Source organism: Chamaea fasciata, unplaced genomic scaffold, assembly GCF_029207755.1.
Source record: "Chamaea fasciata isolate MVZ Bird 193981 ecotype frontalis unplaced genomic scaffold, bChaFas1.0.hap1 SCAF_4, whole genome shotgun sequence".
NCBI classification, from domain to species: Eukaryota; Metazoa; Chordata; class Aves; order Passeriformes; family Sylviidae; genus Chamaea; species Chamaea fasciata.
The window spans coordinates 71695907-71716666 of NW_027094089.1; the positions used below are offsets into that span (position 1 = coordinate 71695907).

General features: G+C 40.7%; 1 protein-coding gene across 1 annotated transcript in view; it reads right to left on the minus strand.

Annotated features, from left to right (window-relative positions):
• The window catches only part of VCAN (versican), a 97874-nt gene that overhangs the window by 13016 nt on the left and 64098 nt on the right, over positions 1–20760 (minus strand). The window contains exons 9-13 of the mRNA XM_066181937.1: positions 14046–19535; positions 11755–11868; positions 10204–10317; positions 3331–3489; positions 2029–2111 (exon numbers count right to left, since the gene is read on the minus strand). Coding sequence (XP_066038034.1) covers positions 2029–2111; positions 3331–3489; positions 10204–10317; positions 11755–11868; positions 14046–19535 — 5960 coding nt within the window. The remainder of the gene's footprint in view (positions 1–2028; positions 2112–3330; positions 3490–10203; positions 10318–11754; positions 11869–14045; positions 19536–20760) is intronic.

Consider the following 20760-nt stretch of genomic DNA (forward strand, 5'->3'; position numbering starts at 1 on the left):
CAGCCTGAAAAATTTTCCCCCATGGCAGAAGTGTTGAATAGAATAATAGATAGATAATATTTTTTTGGAGAGTGCATAGAGTTGGGAAACAAATTTAGAAACAGCTGAATACAGATGCACCCTGATACACAAAACACGTCAAGGTTATTTCAATTTTGGCTATAGGCAAGAGCCATCTCTAAATTCAGAAATTCAATTTAGAACCTGAATGTTGGTGTAATAATACTGATTTTTATGATGACAAATTATGCTAATGCGTTTACAGCCAACATGAATTCTGCTCACCTGCACACACATAAAAGAGGAAAATTTTCTACCTGCATAGTACTTAAACTCACTGCAATTTTAGGACATCTAGGAAAATAGATTGGATGCATATATTTAATTATGTTATCATTCCTATTACTTACTAGAAAAGTAATAAATCACTGTAACAACAAGAGTGGTTAGAAAGTATGAGAAGTAAGTTAAAAGCCAGGGGAAAAGGAACAAATGAGGCAGCTACTCAGAACCATGGAATCCAGAAACCATATGGAATAAGTTATGAGGAAAATGTATTGAAGCAATGAACATAAATGATTTCAAGAGACACCTAAACTGTTTCTGAAGGAAGAGACGGAGGGAAGTTGTTAAAAATGAAAGAAAAGTAAGGTGGAAAAAAAGATCAATCAAAACAGAAATCTGTTGGACAGATGGTACCACTCTGCTCCTAGAATATCTTAACTTCATAAAATTGAAAATTACAGTAAAAATATAATGCCCCATTCAGTCAGTAGCCTGAATTTAAAAAATAGGATCTCAGCTCTAATTTTGATTTTCCTCAAATTCATAGAATCATGAAATGGTTTGGATTGGGAGGGACCATGGGCAGGGACACTTTCCATTAGACCAGAGTGATTAATCAGTGGCACAACAACTCTGTCTTTGGAATATAAATAAGCATTTATCTTATTTTACACTTAGTATCTGGAATCACCAATGGGTGCCTTGGTACCACTCCAGATGCTGTGAGACAACAGAAAGTTTCACCACCATTTCCTACCCCTCTTTGCTGTCACCTGCCACCCACAGCCATGTCCTCAAGAAATGTCTCATTTATAAATCATTTCAGAGCACTTTAAAGGTCTGGTTATTTATATGAAATGGCAATAAATGAAGGCTGCCTTGACCAGGTGTCTTTCTACACCAGCTGCAGCCATATGGTCTGCAGCAACAACAGGTGTGTCCAGATGCTCTCTGATTTAAAAGTTCACAACTGGAAGGGAGAATAATGATCAGTTTGGACTTTTTCCTAATGTAATGTTCTTAACTGGGTGCTCAACAACAAATAAATTACCTGTTCCTCCTACAGAAGAGATTATTTTGGATGGGGAACAGTTTGATTATTTCCTGTGTCCGTCAGCTCTTTGATCTAGGTTCGTTGATGGTGGGTGAAGATGTTTTCCCTCTCCTTCAGCTGATTTTCCTTTTTGTTTTAAGTCAGCAAGAGGTATCAACAGCATCTTAAAATTTTGTGGGTGAATTATGGGTTACAGGCCTCCTGAACCAGCTAAGGATGGCTGCTGCAGAGTTGCCACACAGAGCAGGCTCTAGAAATACTTGTGAGGCTCCTCTGTGCACCCCAGAGACCCAGCAAAGGCAAGAACTTGAATGCCAGATCATCACCCAAAAATGCATCCTGGTGAGTGAGGAGAATTGCCACACATGGCCTTGCGCAAGGCAAGGAGATCACAAACGAGCTCCAGCAGAGACTCTTAAATTACCACAGTCTCACATTTTGGGGTATTTCTATTTACAGCCTTTGAGACTTCCAACACACACAATAACAGGAACTAATAACAAGACCTTAGAGCTGAACCACAAAATATCAGGTGTCCTAAAATGAATTTACTGGCTGTTTGCTTCCATCCATATTTAGTGACAGGGGTAATTTTTTTTTTTAATGCAGCTTCCCTCATTGCTAGTGGGAATTTAATAAGCCACCACAAAAAGAAATGAGTCAGTGATTTCAGCTCGAAGGCATCTTACCAGTGGGCTACCATCAGTCCAGCGGAAATCACGTTCAAACATCTTGTCATTGAGGCCAATCCACTGGTAGTCATGGCCAATACCTAGGGAACCAGAAGGGTATTTTTATTAACCTTCCCATAAATGGAAGAGATTTCACCAAAGAAAATAATTTTATGCAGAATGAATCAGACATCCTGTTCTTAAGATTATTCTGCTCTTTGTGCTAATGACTGGTTTAGAGGCTCTTTTTCAGCTTTTTGGTTTTAATTTGGGATGCATATAAAAATGCAGATTCTCATCTAACGGTATTAAACAACCCTGTCTCTTCAGTCCCAGTGATGTCTACCGAGGCAGAGAGAGTTAATTTCCTACCTGAGAACATATGAGCGGAAGAAAAGAAAAAAAATCACATATTCTAATCCACATTTTTCAAGTTTTGGTTAGGCTGTGACCAGTGTTGTCTAAATTTTGCAATACAACACAGCGGTTACTTCTTTATGCCTAACTAACATGATGTGTGGTGGCATTGGCTTGATGTCATATGCACAAAATACCTTAAGTCTCCAGAAAAAAAAAATGTTTCAAAAACTTTCAATGCCAAAACAAAAGTTCCTGTTTTCATCCCTCCCCCAAAAAGTATTTTCCATTTAACAAATAATAACTTAATAGTAATACAGAACATGTATTAATTGCAAAAGTAAGCATTTATAACACAAAGTGTGCCTTTTAAACATTCTAGAAGTATGTTTTAAGTTGGAGATGTAAAAACTGAGTGATGAGGAGGAGATCTCAACAATTCTGAACCCTCAGTGATCTTTCATGTTTAGAGACACAGAATACCCTGAGCTGGAAGGGACCCACAGGGATCATCAGTCCCACCCCTGGCCCTGCACAGACACCCCAACAATCCACTCTGTGCATCCCTGGGAGCAGTGTCCAAATGTTCCTGGAGCTCTCGCAGCCTCGGTGCTGTGCCCATTCCCTGGGGAGCCTGGGCAGTGTCCCGCACCTTCTGGAGGAAGAGCCTTTCCCTGAAATCCTACATAAACCTCCCCTGGCACAACTTCATGCCATTCCCTCAGGTCCTGTCCCTGTCACAGGGAGCAGAGATCAGAGACACCCCTCAGAGGATGTTGGAGACCACAAGGAGGTCTGACCTCAGTCTCCACTTCTCCAACTGAACTGCCCGAGTAACCTCAGCTCCTGACTAGACCCTTCCCCATCTCCACACCCCTCCTTTGGGCACTCCCTGAAACGTTCAGATCTCCCTGGCATTGTGGCACCCAAGATGTGAGGCAGAGGAACACCGTGGGTACGCACGGTTGACAAAGATCTGCTCCTCGTGGGACAGGATGCTGGTCAGGTGTGCTCCCTGCAGGCGGCACTCCCGCTCCGCCGTGTCCCACGTGCGCCGGTGCGCAAAGTACTTGTAGCACTGCCCCTGGAACTTGTGCCAGCCATAGTCACAGGTCTCCGTGTCTGCAGCAAATAGACAAAGCACATCCCCATCAATGCACCAACACCAGGCACGTTGGATCAATCAACCAAAATGTGGCACATTTGATCAATGCACCAAAACCAGGCATGTTTGGTCAATGCGTCAAAACCAGCCACATTTGGCCACTGCACCAAAGCCAGCCACATTTGGTCAGCGCACCAAAACCAGGCATGTTTGGTCAATGGACCCAAACCAGGCACATTTGGTCAATGCACCAAACCCAGGAACTTCTCATCCACACTAACAGATTTTCTGTGGGACAAAGTTTTGAGAAAAACCCATCTGTTAAGGCATGCAAAATCACACACTCGTCATTGAAATCTCATTTTCAGGTAGTTCTGCTTACCCAGTACACCCATCCTTGAGACCTCACTTTCAGGTAGTTCTGTTTACCCAATTTCAGCACAAACTGCAAGAATATTACTTATCTAAGGCATGTAATTGCAACTGGAAACTTTGTGGGTTTCCACCGATTGAATTAAGTTGAATCTGGGAAATTTCAGGAGAACATCTTCATGTATAACCCTGGATGGTTGAAATGACTGGATGTTGGACTGCAGTGAACCTACATTTCATCACTTTTCTGAGCCTGTATGTGGTGATGGGAATTTTTACTTGCAAGGACAAATGGTTCTTCAAGTGACTGTACTAACTTAAGTTCGGAAGAAACTGATAACTGAAGACTGTATGAAGGGAAATTATCATGATTTTTCAGCTCACAGAAGCAAAACTGCAATATTCATCTTTCTGAACTCATGCCTCCAAATCCTCCCCCCTAAAACCCATCTTCCTTGATGAAGTCAACTTTAGGCACTAATTTGTTGGGAGGTTTTCAAAGCTGAAATACAAAGTAATGAAATTGCATGTTGTCTGTGCTTGCATTAGGCAGGGTGCTGATAAAAATGCATTCCACAGAGAACTCACACCAGCCACTATATACTTTTAGCCCAAAGAGAAATAAACACAAGCTTGGAACAGGAACAACCCGTGGATTTGATGTTAATGATTCTGTCAAGGTTAGGCAGCTGTAAACAGATGGCAAAAAACAAGAGTTTCAGTTCCAAGTTTGCTTCTGCAGGGATGAATCACAGGAAAAAATCAGCATTAATAACATGGACAAAACAAGAGTGATGTCTAAATGTGTCTGAGCTGTGCTTGAGGATGAGAAGGACTTGCCAGTGATAAGAGGGAGTTTTTGGGAGGAGCAGGAGAAGCAACAGAGGAAGGCAGAGAGTTTCAAGCCGTGACAGATGCAATGGCAGCATAGAGGACATTTCAGCACAAGATTACAGTGTGTTTCAGCCACAGCTATCTCAGCATGGGACGGCTCCCCCTGAGGAGCCTCAGGATGCTGAGGGACAGAAACACAAGGCCTGGCCTCCCCCACTCCACCCACCCACCCACCAGCAATCAGCCACTTCCCAACAAATTTTATCAGTCCCCCAAGCAAAATGATGTCTGAAGAAAACTGATCCAGCCTTTCCAGAGTTTTGGAGAAATTCTGGGCTGAAAACAGGATTTCTCATTTTCAGTAAGTCGATGCAGTCAGTCATTAACATGCTTAGGCCAAAAGGGCTCTTTTTGCCTGAGTACAGAAACAGCCAATATTGCAGTATATGCCAAGGGCTGATGGTTGCAAATACCTTAACCAAGGAATTACCTAGGTTTGAGCTGCTACCATCTAAAAAACAGTTTTTCACAACACAGGTTCTTAATTGACAGCCGGAAGAGGCTATTTCCATCCCGACACATCAAAGAGTCTATTTTTTCAAAGAAAGGTTTTAAATTCCCCATGACACAAACTAGATTTTACATGTACATAAATGGATTTCAAAGTGCAAATATATCATGTCAGAGGATGATCAGAATTTCTCTGACACTAATAATGTAATCATTGCCTTAGGAGTCTGATATCAAAATAATTTCCCAAAAGTCATTGGTATTGAGATAAATGTACCAAATGCGAAAGCATAACAAAGCTTGCACTAATTATCTCCCTTCTATGTCCAGGAAGTTGAACTGTAGAAAAGTGGTTGTTCCTTGAGTCATCCCAGCTATGAAAAAAGAAATGTCATCTACATAACCAAATTGTTAGGTTTTTTTATCTTTTCCCTCTTGGTATTCTCTGTGACATCCAGGCTGCAGACACAGCTGTAATCTCTGGCATCTAGGTAATTTTTAAAGTTTAGTCTGCCTTGGGCTTTTTAGAACATTTGTTTAACCACACAAGACTGACTAACAGACCTATGTCCTTTGTGAAGACACTTAAGATTTTAGTATTTATCTTGTTCAGGGAGTCCTTTGTCGCACAGGAAACAAGTCAGATAATAACAAGGAGCTGAGAAAAACGTGGTCAGAGAGGATTTCCAGGCTATTCTAATCAAATGTTCCCGTGCCTCTGCTAGAGAAGAAGTGAAGGATTTGAGAGAAGATCTGCTGAAAGGCACATTGGGGAGGCTTGAAAAGACAAAATGGAGAGGACTGTGTTTACAAAGTTAGATATAATGGCTTTAGTATGAATTATAAATAACACAGTTTCTCTTCTTAAGGCAAAAGGTGCCAAACACTGACAAAGGGAAAAGTTAACTAACTTCTGCACATGTGTGTATCCCAAAAAAACCAAACCAAAACAAAACAAAAAAAAAACCCAACAAAAAACCCAAACAGACAAACAAACAAACAAACAAACCCCCCCCCCAAAAAAAAAACCACCAGAAATGATGGGTATAAAATGCATTACGTTTTTAGATGGTGGAAAAGAGGATTTTTTTGTTTGGAGTTGGAGGAGTGGTTTGGGGATTCTGATGTTTGACTTTTGGGGGATTTTGCTTTTGGTGTTTGTTGTTGTTGGCATTTTGGGGTTGGCTTTGGGGTTTTTTTAGAGGACAGCTGATGAGAGGAGGGAAAAAATGAAGAGGGAAAGGAAGATTTGAGATGATGGAGGATGAAAAATGCAAACCAGGCAAGTAAAACTATGGGGACCGTTTCATGTCCGCAGAGTTTTGTCCTCAGTGTGCAACCTTTACTCAATTAATTAAGAAAGCTGAAAGGGTGACAAAAAGGTAAAAGCGTTCCATACAGGTATAAATTTTTAGTGCCTTTACTGAACCAGTAGACACTAATTGCAGGTGACTGTAAATTTTCCGGCCCAACCACAGTGAGCAGAGTAGGTGCAAGCACTTATTGAATGCAATACTTCACATTCATTGTGTACCCAGTCACAGACTTCTGTAATCTTATTCCAGCATGTGATGGAAAGACTGAAACACTTGTTCACCATATTTGTTGTGCTTTAAAACTCGTCTAGGGTTTATGACAATTTACAGGGGTTTTCAGTGGTGTGTGCAAAGGAGTTACTCTCACAGCTTCTGTTCTCTGTAACTGCAAATGAACATGTGTAACAACATCCCTAAACATTGCATTAAAAAAAGAGTTCTCTGTAGGTTTGATACATAAATAGGGACTGCTTTTTCAAAAGGCTGCTGACAATTGGTCCATTGTTTTTAAAGAAATTCCAGAAGAGGCTTAAAGGAAATAAAGACTGACATAGGTAACAGAACATAATGAGAGTCTTAACTCAGCTGTGAGTTTTATCAGTGACTCTCTGCCTTCAGCTAATGAGGGAATGCTGGAGGCCATTAGCCCACAAGGAGAAAACCACTTCTCTAGTAAATATCCAAAACAATCGCTTTTCAGCTGATAGACATCAGTAAGAGACCATCTGTTTTCAGAAAGTATCTTTTCCCTGAGCCCTTCTCAACTACTTCAACCCCAACCAAACAGCCCTGGAAACAAAGTGAATTAAATGAGACTGGAGTAATCACAGACACTGAAAGAATGAACTTGGGTTATAAGAACACGTGATTCCTGATAGAGTGGTTAAAACCCACAGTTGTTTTATTTTCAGAACCTGGAAGAGAGCAGCTGGTTGAATTATCCCAAGGAGGTTCATCCTGTTACAAACACACATGTGCCATTTTGCACACATGCCCAGCTATAAGCAAGCCAAACCTTAAGCTTAGAACATTCCTTGAGAGCAGGTAGACACCAGCTAGAGCAGAAAAAGAAAAGGAAACTCTAGCCAGCCAAGGAAGGAGGAGGAAAATCCACAGAGGGGCTCATCCAACTCTCAAAAAGAGAACTCACTCTTAAAACTGAGGTTCAAATTGGAAGTCTGTACCATTTCCTGAGAGTTGTCATAGAGGCTTTTCACAGAGGAATGACAATGGAAAGACTAATGGATGTCCCAGAATAAAACTCACACCAAGATTTACTGTGGTCTCCTGTCACTCTTTGGAAAAGTGTTTTGGGGATATTTGTGAATTTTAGGGGGCAATGTTAAAATGTCAACAAGTGACAAGCAGAATATGCATTTTTCCTTTGAAAAGATAGAGGTGGTAGGCAAAAGAGGATATTGCCCCTTTTAATCTCACCTGCACCAGAAGTTATGCTGTCTTAACTGAGCTAACAATCTTGTTTAAAGGCAAACGTTTCAAGGAACTTTCAGCTGCACTATTTCTAACATCTAACAAATTCAGCTCTCTTCAGGAAGATGTTCCCGGGCTCAGATTACTGAACTCTTTCCACCTGGCAAGAGGAAGGGCTGTCAGAGAGCCAGTTCCAGCTCCCTGAGCCTCAGGACTGATTTGCCTCAGTCTGGATTAGATCACCCAGAAGGTTCCCTTAACTTCACCACCTGCCAGAGGTCCCTGACACGCAGCTGTGCTGTCCCCTGGTCACTTCCCCTCCAAATGCTGACACAAGAATGATACCCTTGCAGAAGATGCCTTAGTCCAGAGCAGTCCCACAGGCACATTTGGGTGAAATTCTGAGCTCTGCATTCTCTTCTGTATCAGTGTAGTGCCTATAGATGTGGTGATCTCCCTCTCTTCATTTCCAAAGGCAGTGCATGCTCTCTGCTCCCATTCCCTCCCACGGCATTTTGAATGCTCAGCACTGTGCCTAAGAAATCCCTTCAGTTTAATTTTTTTAAGCTTTCTAAAATGAATAATTCATTTGAAATTTAAAAGAAAAAGGCAATAAAATATAATCTCAGTGTGCTGAGCTCCACCTTTCCTGTGGCACCGAGGTGCACATTCTGTCGACCTGGCTGGTCTTTAAATCTAGTGAGGTCAGGACTGATGCCTTGAAATAAAGCCTGCTTGCCAGACAACCATGTCTGAATCGCCAACACAGTTTTATTTTGTCTGGTGGAGTGGAAATTTGGCACTAAAACCTTTTCCCAAGTCCCAAACCACGGCAGGACTTTAAGTGGAGGAAATTTAAATTCCAAAGCTGAGAGAGCACAGCTCTAGTTCTGACTGACAAACTAGGAAATGTTCCCATTAACCACCTAAAATGCACTCCCAGGTTGGTCATAAAAAGCAACTTGAAGCTACCATGGCACTCAGAGCCACTCACTGCTATGGATTTGCTGGAATGAAGGGGAGGAGGAAGGGAGTGAGAACATTTATTTCTTTTGGTGTGAAAACACTGTCAATTTTTAATTTGGGAGACAAGATTCAGAGAGCCTTCTCAAATTACAAGGTTAGCCAGACTGCTGAAAAGGTTAAACACTAAAAATGCTGGAGCTGACCAGCTCTGAGATTTTTCATCTCTACCAAACAGATCTCTATAGGTTGAGCTGGAAGACTTTGCAAACTGCTCTTCACTGAAGCTGAGAAACAAACATGAAAATACACAATATTAATTAAACAAATCCAAAGGTTTAGTTCATTTACCTGTGACCAAAATCATTTAGCTGAAGGAAAAGGAAAAAAATATTTTCATAAGTTTAGCAAGCACATTGTAATACACCGTTTCTTTTTTCCCAAGGAAATGCCTTCATTAATTTTATTGACAGAACAAATGTTGCTATCCTATTCCTCCTCCCACAGATTGAGTAAGCATCTTGCTTAATGTTTCCTGTAAATACAGTGGGGTTTCTTGAAGGCAATTTTCTAACAACTAGAGGCACTTGGATATTCTTTCTTATTTCAGTTGTCCAGCTTAGAAAGCCTTTTATAATTTTCTTGTAATGAAAACCCTGCACTTATTTTCCTAAATATTCTCAGCACAAATAATTTCAAAAACCGTGGGATGAAGTTGTCAAAACTGTAGTCCCCAGAGGATATTAATATACAATCTGTCTTATTCATTAAACTATTCCTACATCTCACTGACATTTTTTGGAGGTGATGGGTTCCAATATGTCTTTTACACCACATGTAATTTTTTAAGAGAGAAACTCAGCCACAAAGTAACTTTGCTCCCACTCATTAAGCATCACTACAGTAATGAGAAAGCCTCGTTGTGTGTCTTCCCAACAGTTTGCAAGCCAGCATAAGTTTTCTGGAGCCACCTGAAAACTGTTGCTGAAAAGCAAAACCTGAGAGCTGCTGTTTTGACACAGAAACTGCCCCATATATCTCTTTATATTTTGTACATGGCAACACAGCTTTCACTCAGGCTAGCATGTGGATAGCACTTGTGCAAAGTGAGAGATGGGAAAAAACAGTGAATCACAAGTCAGGGAAGTCTAACAAAAATTAGGAGCTCTCCTCACCACTGGTGACTTCCCACAGACTTTTGTCAGTTTCTTTCACCTCATTTTCAGGAGGCTTTACCTCTCACTGCAGAAGGATTTTGGGCTAGAAATGGGTGTCTAGCAGCACAGGTGTGGGAACACCCCTTACCTTGCTCACAGAGAGCCCCGATGTAGCTGGGCAGGCACAGGCAGGTGAAGGTGTTGAGGCCATCAATGCACGTGGCTCCGTTCCGGCATGGGTTGGACTGGCACTCATCAATATCTGCAGCAGGAAATAAAAGTGGTTTCATCACCCACCCAACTCCCAGGAGGGAAAAGTTCTGCAGCCTTAGTCAGACTGGTGACTGGGAACACTTCAGAGCAGAAGGATGAAGCATTGCAAAAGATCCCAGTGGTCACTGTGTGGATGAGAAAGAAGAATGCCATGCAGCATTCTCCAGGTGGAAAATCTGACTTGTGTGACCCTGGCACAACAAAATTTCCCATTAACCACCAAGGACCTCGAATATCTTCATGAAACTCAAATATTGGAAATCTTATCATGTAGCATTAAATACACTGCTAACTTCAGTCTGCAGAGCAGCAGGCTCTGGAATCTCCTTGATTTGCATTTCTCATTTCTTTCTTGTCTAATCTTATTGAGATAAGGACAAAACATCATAGTACTCATAGTATTGCACAGTAAACAAATAACATGCTATCCCTGCCTCCTCTGCTAAAATACCTTGTCTTCACCTTTTAAATTGGAGCACAAGTTCATTTTATACAATTATTTTCAGCACAGGTCGCTTTTGCACAAATTATAAGCTAGTGTGTCTCTTTGTAAAGACCATATGAAGTCTCCTAATGTGTTCTGTTCCTCTGAAACAATCACAGTGTAAACTTCAATACAGATTTTGCAAACATCTCCATCTTCAAAAATGAACTGCTGGTTCTGGTTCACTCATTAAAATATAAAAGAGAAGCCGGACCTATCTACAAAACAACAAACAACTAAGAATAATTGCTGCATCATGTAGAAGGCTTAAAATATATATATTTCTATTTCAAAATATGCTCTGGTCAAATCTGATGCTAGGTCTTATTTGTTCCAGTCATTTTATAATACTTCTGTTGGCTTTCTGGAAGAAAAATTGGTTATCTTGAACCACAAAGGTGAGTCTCTTGAAATCTACAGTTACAGGAGGTGCAAAGATGCCACAGACAACTGGAAGACATTCCTCAGCTAAAATTATTACCAAAATACTAATTTGTACCAAAGATGCATATGATTATGATAATATTTAAAATTTCCTGCAAAAACTTTCAAGTTTGTGTTCAGCTTCCCATTCTCATTTGGGATTTGGTTATCTCACCAGTCTTTCAAATAACTATGGGAAGCTCTTAGGGAGCTATCCCAAGTATTGGTGTCTATTTTGTTTTATTTGATGTGGTTTCGAATTCAGTGATGTGAATTCCAGCTCCTGCAGTTCATTTACAGTTCCCTTAACCCTTGTGTATGTGCACAAACCTGTGCACTTAATGGGGAGAGGAAAAAGGGGAGAGACTATGGACAACTCTCCATTTTATTGTCCCGAAATAAAGCCTCAATGTAGGATTTTTCAAATATCCATGCAGCCTTCAACTTTAAAGCACACAAGATCTCATGTACAAGAGCTTTAAACTTGAGTTAATCAGCATCCAGATGGCACCAGTTTACCTAATTCACACTGCTCCCCGTTGAAACCTGGCAGACATGTACAGATGTAGAAGGAACCACGTGGATAGCAGGTACCCCCATTGAGGCAGGGGCTGCTCTTGCAGGGATCTTGGCCTGTTAAACAAGTAGAAAAAGGAATTTGACTTCCTAGTTTCAAGGAAATGGTGTATTTTTGATTTTCAGGAGGAAAACAAATCTTTCTTCATTGCTGCATTGGTAGTGCAGGCCTTATTGTAGTTACAGAAAGTCTATAACATACTCAACTACTCAAAATAAGATTTATAAAACAGTAAAGTTGGTCTTCAGGCATCACTACTTTTTACTTTAACAACAATATGGCATTTACTATGAACCAATGTAAATTACTCTTGGAATTACTTTTTTCCACAGCAATTTGTACTATATTTGGCAGTCATGATACTCTGTTGAGGATTTAGTTTGCATGACATGACAATTAATTATAGCTGAAAACAGTTAAACATATGCAAAATGAATGGAAAATGCTTTTTTCTTGAACAGGGTTAGTTTATGCAGAATGACAGGGTACACAGAACATACTGACTGGCTGCTTATATTTAATCAATCAATGCCCACTGAGTTCAATTTATTTTCTCACATGTGTGTTTCCCACCTGCCGTTCTTAAAGATACATTTGAAGAATACAAACAAAGGCACTGAATACATTTGTGACTGGACTGAACATTAAGACAAAAACTTACCTGCTGTGAAATCTTCAGTTGTTACGCAAGTTAGCATTTAAATACCCATTTCCTTGAAGAGCTTTATGCCTTCCACTGATGTTTATTTCCACTGAGTTTAGATACCTGGGTATTTGCATTTGACTTCATGCCTAGGAGCACTCATTCACACAAACAAGTCCACACCAAACTATTTGTAACAGTTTCTCACAGTGAGATGGAAACCCTGAAGACAGTCCTGATACGCAAAAATAAAGCCCTGGCTTTGAAAATTTACAAAATAGATAAGAGAGTTCTGTAAATCAGAAGCATGAGAAAAATTAAGATTTTTTGGTCATGTTATCCCAAAATAATCTGACTGGGATTTATGACAGAAATTAAAAAAAAAAAAAAAAAAAAAAAAAAAAAAAAAAAAAAAAAAAAAAAAAGAGAAGAAGAAGAAGAAGAAGAAGAAGAAGAAGAAAAAGAAGAAAAATTTACTCTTGCAAATTAGCCATTCAAAGTCTTCTTATAGTACCAAGTTCCCTGTCTAGGCAGCAGAATGCAGAAGGTCCAGCTGAAAGCCTCCAGAAGAAAATCCTATATGCATAAATTTAGGATTGTAATTAAGTAATTAAGGATTTCACCTTGGAGGTTTTGGAAAGTATCTGATCCCATCCATTCAATAGGGTGCTTTTTTTAGGACTGCTTCACTGAAAGTCACAAATGTAGGGCTCTGTTAAGCACCTTAATGGTGTTTTTTGTGTTTTTGCTATCTGTCCTCCTGCAGACTGGGTATCTCCACTGTAAACATTTTTAAATTGTCAGCTATCTGGATTATTTGAGGAAAAATAATAGTAAACCTATAAAATCAGACCAATCCAGTTCTTTCCTCAGCTGTATCTAGATAAAATTTGAATTGAAGTGACACAACTGGCATCACCCATGTATTTGATGAAATGGTTCCCAGTACCATCATGGAAAACAAAATACTCTGGCAAATGATGTCTAACAAAAAGTTCAGTAATTTTTAAGAGACTGACACTGTATCAAGCACTTAAAGCTACAGGCATGCTGAAAAGAAGGTCTTTGTTTTCTCTTGTGTGCAAAGCTATCTTGTAGGTCAAGAGAAGTTCATTATTACAGAAAATTCTGACCCTAAAACACGCACTGTTGCTTTCTAAGTCAACTGCAAGGTGTTAAAAACAACCCTTCATAGAAACCAATTGCGTAAGAACTATCACCACGCTCACAAGAAAAAATATCAGATAAATTCATCTGTTGGAAATAGGCAAATGAAATCACTCCAGCTGGTTTCCCTACTGCAATCAAGGTTACTTTCTTTTTAGAACTGGCTGGTTACCTCCAGTCTGGTCCAGAGCTCCACGATGCAAACACCAATGGAAAGTCACTGGGCTTGCGATTTTGGCACCCCCCATCCTCCTCCACATTGTAGGGGTCACAAGCAAGCTGATTGCTCAGCTGGAGGGTGACGAGGTCAGTTGTCATTTCATGTGGAGCTCTGATTGTCACACCTCTTACTAGAGCCCAGACAACACCTTCACAAGTACCACAACACACGTAACACAACAGGGATCATATTTGGGAAGTTACCTGGAATTTGCACTGCTGTGCCTTCAACAGAACCCACACTGGTGCCAATCACAAAATCTGATCCGTTCGTGACTTCCGGAAGGGAAAATGATGAAGTTACGGCTTCCACAGTGTTTGGCTCCTCAGAGCTCAGTGTTGATGGCTTGTTTTGGTAGGGACTGTTTCCAGGGGCAATGCTGTTTGTTGCAATGTTAGAAGGTGTGGTTGTGATCTCCCCCTGACCAAACAAAGCTGGCTGTGTTTCTGTGCCTCCATCTAAAAGCTGGGAAGGCAAGGTTAGCATTGTAACTGCTTCCTGGCCAGGTTTAAATCCTTCACTTTCAATATTGTTGGGTGAGTCTGAAACAGTTGTGGACACAAGCCAGGGGTTTTGGCTCTCAGTACTCCTGTCTTCCTCCTGGTGGGGATTATTGACTCTCCCTGAGGAAGCTTCGACTTTTGTTGTGCTGAGTTTTGGAACATCTGTGCTTGCTCTTTCTCCAAAATTCAGAAAAGCAGTAGGCAAGACATGTTTTGATGGAGAATCTCTAGAAACAGCAGCTTCTTCCTCACTGGCTAAATCAGTTACAGGGGTTTCTGTCTTCTCTGTCCCACCTGTTAGAAGCCCACCAAAGGGAGGAATGCTTTCCGTGCTTGTGCTGTCTGAAAAAGGCCCAGGAGAAAGCTCCAGCAGAGTGGACTCTGTAGTGTCAAGAAGGTCAGTAGTGGGTGGTTTATATGTTGCTGTAATATCAGAACTAACCTCTTTGAATATTCCTCCTGATGAATGATTGGACTGATGTGAATCGCTTGATGATGATGATGTGCTTGTAATGATTACGTCAGGGTACTCAGATACTCTGTTTACTAAGTGAACAGTTACTGAGGAATTAGGAGTTTGAGGAACAGAATAAAAACTCACTGGATCTGTTTCCTCATATTCTGTTGATGCTGATTTCGTGTTTGTGTACACCATGGGATGATTCCCTGCACTCTTGGTAGGTGACACAGTTGTCAGCTGGGATGTAGGCTGTGTGGTGACAACACTTAACTCAAGCTTGCCAGTTGTCAGAGTCTTTTCTGGCTCACCAGTTACAACTGGTATAAGAGAAGGAATCACAGGCTGATTATCAGCCAGTTCTTCTTGGCCCATCCCAGAAAAGCCAGAGATTGTTTCACTTTGATCTGCTATCACTTGGTTGTTTGCTGAAGTACTTGGCTCATGCGCGTTTTCTGTGGGGCTGGTTACAACAGGTTTAGACTCATGAAGGACCTGAGGCCTTGCCAGAGATGGCATTGTAGGAAGGAAAATGCCCAGTTCAGAGAATTCCTTGGTGGTGAGAGCTTCTGTAGAAAAATTCATGTCATTCCCTGAACCCACATCCATGTCATCTGAGGTTGGTCTGTGCCCAGAAGTCACCAACTCTCTACTCGGTGGACTGGAAGTAGTCAGAGGAAGATTATCACCAGATCCAAGTGTCTTTTCTTTGGCTATGGAAAACTTGGGAGTTGAATAATATTTCTCCCCTTCAGCTGTCATGCTATCATCATAGCCATATGTTGACTGTGTTACAGGATTTGACATTGTCTGCACACTTATTATATCCTCAGGCATTGATTTTGAGTGATCCATGTCTATAATAGTTGTTTCTTCTGGTGGAGTTTGCAGTCGTTCTTCAATCAGGGTAATATCACCATAAACAGAAACATTCAATATAACACTTCTTTTGTCATCAACCATGGGAATAATTTTTTCATATAACCCAGTGTCACTTGTTAGTTCTTCTGATGAAGCTGTCTTTGGATGAGCAGCAGATGGATTTGCCATAATCTCAGTTTCTTCTGTAAAAAGGGAGGCCAGTCCTGTGATTGCAGTCTGTGATCCATCTCTTGGTGACTCTGTGGTCATAACTTTGGAATAAACATGTCCAGGAACACTAGATGAAACACTTAGTTCTACTTTAGAAACAGTGGGTATTGAGAAATGAGTAAACATATTAGGGGAAGATGAATCTGAAACACCAACCCAGCCAGATCCTTCCCCAGAGTTCTCAGGTAATACTCTGCCTTGCGTTTTTGTTGCTGATGTTACAAGAGATTCCTCTGTTTCAAGATTGGGAGTTCCACTCAGTATAACAGATACAGGAGTTGTGCCACCTTTAATCAGAAAACGTGAATTTTCTTCTTGAGAAATAGCTTTAGAAGAGGGTGTTGTCCTATCGGTTTCATTTTCTCCTCTCCTATAGTCAGTTTCCTGTTCCTGATGTTCTTCATTTGCAACAAAATAATGTGTGGTGTCTTCAATCTCTTTAAAGATGAAACTCTTTGAGCTGTGTTCTGCTAAAGCTGGGGAACTGGGTAACATGGAGGTGGGGAATGGGTCTCCAGTTTCTGGCAGCAGCTCAGTTACAGCACTTAGGACTTCTTCATTAACTTCAACATTTGCTGAAGTGCTTCCTCTTTCAAAGTCTTGTGTCCTGTCAGTGGAAAGTTCAGGTCCTATATTTGCAGGGTGAGAAGTTTGAGGACTTGAGGTACTCTTGATTTCCTTGACAATAAGTGGCACTACAGAAGGAAGAACAGCAAGGTCATCTCCTGACCCCTGTCCTGAAAACAGTGGATCGCCAATGAGCTCGTTATTTGACAATTTTTCTTCCTTAGGTGTCAGGAATGTTCTGGGAATATCTTTCGTAGGGAAAATGTTTTGCACCAGCTCCTCTTCTTGCTCTATAGCTGTGACTGGAGAGCTTACGTATTTCCTTTCAATTGTCACAGGCTCAGTTACTCTGTCATCATTAAATGGCAAAAATATTTTTTGAACTGGTTCAGTTTCTAATTCCTTTTCTTCCTGATATGGACTGAGAGTCGGAACATTTAAAAATCCCAGATGCTCATGGCTAGTCTGCGTACTTCTAAAGAATGTGTCTGTAGTTGTTTCTTCAGAAGATTCTGTAGCTTCTGATGAAATTTCACTTGGCCTCTCTTCCCCAGAATGTATCTCTTCCATCATAGGAATCTTCGTAGAAAAAGTTCTCACTGTCAGCTCATCAACTGTTTTCTCTTCAGTTTCCATGTCCCCTGCAGTTCCCATGGATGTTACCTCATGTTCAGAACTTGTGACCTGCTCATCAGGATCTGTAGTGAAGGCAAGATCCAGAGGTGATGTGCTGACAGCTTGTCTGTCATCCTTTTCCCATGTTTCTGGTCTCCCGCTAGGGGCAACTGCTGTTTTTGCAAATGATCTAGTGGATGTGTCTGGTTCTCCAGATCCGTGATCAGTAATTGAGAAATGACCTTCAAATATTTCTTCTGTAGGTCCATTAGACATAAGTTTTGTGGTGCTGCTGTCATCTTTGAATTCTTCTCCAGAGCCATGCTCAATCAGGAAAATCTTGCCCAATGAGACAGTTGAAGAACCAACTTTTGCATCTTTGCTTTCTGTAGATTCAGCTACTGCTTTTATACTGCCAGTACCATGTGTCACCACGTCCTCATGAGAGGTGCTGCTGACCACTGATCCTGGAGATGATGTGGCCTCACCTGTTTCTGAATGCAGAGTTTCAACTCCTGGAGCAATGTCAGATGTTCTCTCTTTTACAGAACCAGATTTTATGTCAGAGGGAGCTGTGTAGGTTGGTTTTGTTTCCATGTTTGATTCTCCTGGTTTTCTTGTACTAAATATATCCAGGGACATCTGACTTTCTACTCCAGACCCCTCTGTGAAGCTCTCTGACACAGTACTCAAAACTGTTACTGCAGATTCATCTGTTCTTGCATGTTTTTCATATTCTGTTGTTGCATCCTTTGGTGAAGCATCATCTGTACTGTACACTTTTCCTTCATACCTTTCTGGTTTTGTTTCTGTGACAGGCCTTAATGGAACTGAAGTCAAAGTAGCAGACTCAGTGATAAAATCTATGTCTCCAGAACCTGGATCAATAAATGGGGAGCCAATACTTACCAATTTGCTTGTGGGACCCCCTGAAAATAAGTCTGCTGGCTCTTCTGCTGATCCTTCATTTACAAAAAACTTCTTCTCTCTCAAGAGAGGAACAGTGGTGACCTTTTTGATTTCAGAACTTATGGTACCTGGTACTGTTCTGAGTGGCTCTTGACTTACAGTTCTGACTTCACTTGTAGTGCTCCCAAGTTCATTCAAATCCAAATTCTCCTCTGCAGCAGTAGCTGAGTATTGGTGACCTGAATAAACAGTGGTGAGTATTTCTTTTTCATCATCAATACTCTTTTCAGTTACAAAAGAACTGGCAAACACTTTTTCTGTAATAAGCTCAGACACAGAGTTGGTGGCAGCAGTTACTTCAGGACTTTGATCAAAAGCAGAATAAGGAGTACTTATAGCTCTGGGCAAAGCAGAGGTGATTCCTGAATCAGTTACAGAAAATTCTGTCAGCAGTGCTGTGCCAGAGCCCAAAGAACTGTCTTGCACTGAAAGTGGTTCTGTTACTGCTATTTCCTCTGTCACAGCTGAAGTTACAGTGATGATATCTCTCACATCTCCAGAGCCTTCCAGAACCATAAAAGAAGCAACACTCAATTCAGGCTTTGCCGTATGACTTGTTTCCAGAATATTTTCAACAGAGGAATTTGCATTAAGTTTAATAGTGGTTTTATAATGGTCTTCTGGAGCAGGGGTTGCTTCTTCTGAAATAAGGTCAGTTACACCTTTGTCTACCGTAGCAGGAATAAAAACTGCCTCCAGAGAAGCAGTTACAGCAGAACTTTCCACAGTGAATGCATCAGGAGAAGATGTTATACCAGAATTTTTTTCATCGTCTTCCTTTCTTGACCCTATCACAACTTCTAAGACTGAAGTGGAGAGATCAGATTCAGTGGAGCCATCTCCAGAGGATTCACTAGAAATTAAAAGCTGGTTTTTGCTGTCTTTAGGAGAACTTTCCTCAGTTCCCTGCCATGTCATGGTCTCTCTACTGTTTTGCAGAGACTGCTCGCGTGAAGAAGTGGTGGCTATTGACTTATCTGTTGAAACAACTTCAGACTCCCCACTATAGACAGGTTCTAACATTGCAGCTCCTGATGTTGGTTGTGTAACCTCAAAAGCCCCTATTACTTCTACAGCTTTTCTTGGTTGCATAGTACCAGAAGCTTCAGCTTCATTTATTATAAATGTGTTTGTCTCATTGATTTGAGAAAAGGTTACATTTTTGGAATGTGCAACACTTTCGATTTGGTCACTCCTTGCCTCCTCAGCTTTTGTGCTCTTAGGTGCACTTGTAACTTGTTGCTTCCCATTGATGAACTGCAAAGCTGGAGGAGTTGTAACATCAGTAGTATTTTCACAGTCTTCATCTTCTTCAAACTCTGGATAGTTTGGAAAGAAAGGATCCAATATTATATATTCAGATGAATCCTGCACGGAGTCTGAAGTACAGGGTTCAGTCTGAGCTGACTCTGAATCAATGTGGGTTTCATCTATTGCATGAGGAAGCATGTGGCGATTGAACAGATCCAAAAATTCATTCACCGGGTGATCTGCAAGAAAAAAAGAGCTTTTCATAATCCCTAAGTAACAGTAGACACACGAAGTACAAGCAAGCCATCGGAAAAAAAAAGTAAAACTCAAACCTAAAAGTCTGAAATTCAACAATTTGTTGTAAATTCAGTGTGTTCTTCTGTTGATATAAAATTAAACTCTGCCATGGTGTGTGACTATCTAGCTGGAGCCTCTCTGCATATTGAACACATTGATTATTCAGTACTATTGATTGCCACACGCCCTTGGTCCCAAACTGATGCCTGAGTTACCTTCTACATTTTCAGCAAAGATGTGGAATGGACAAGATGAAACCCATTTTTCAGACCAACCTGCTGGAACTGCTTCCATGGATTTAGACACTAATTAACCTCTACCAATAACTGAACCTAGCCAAAGCTAAGTAAGGCAACGTCTAAAATAAAATAAGACATAAAAAACCTCCCTCTGCATCTCCATTTTCTTTTTCCTTTTATTCTTTTAGTGTAGCATAATTCAAATCACTAGGAACACCATAACACCTACATCAATCACTCTTCACTAGACTTGGACCCTAGGTCAGTGAATAAAGTCTTGCTTTGCAAAACAAAAAAATTGCTATTTGGAATTTTAAAGTATAATGGAACAAATAAAAAAAAATCACAGATTCAAAGGTCAACTCTCACTCAGAGGGTAACATGACTCAAGTCCAGTAATTTTCTTCTGTTTACCATTCACTCTGAATTATTTACACACTCCCACAGGTTGCAAACTTCTCACAATTTTTTTCTAGGTGGCCAGGCAGAGAAAGAGGAGGAAAGAAGACCTAAGAAGGCAAGATTTTAGCTACAGAAAGCCTCATGAATTCCTCCAAGATTTATGATCCCAAATTCCATAGACACTTTTAAAACTTGCCCTTTTCAGCACAAACATTACTTCAAACCTTCTGTTCCAGACAATGGAAGCTATCCCAATTAAAATGAAATTAAAAATAATAATAGAAAAAAAGGGTACTCAGAAAAAAGTGCCATATTTCAAGCTTGGCCAACTGACTCGTAATTGGAAACCTTCTGCCAAAACCCTATTCCATGAGTGTTTCTTTCTTCTGGATCTATTTTTATAACCAGAGAGGATTACTTTCTTGATGGTACAAACTGGAATGGCCAATGGAGCTTTCCCCACATCTGCCAGGAGAGGATCTAAACCAACTAAAAGGACTCATGCCTTAGAGCACTGTCAGCAGCC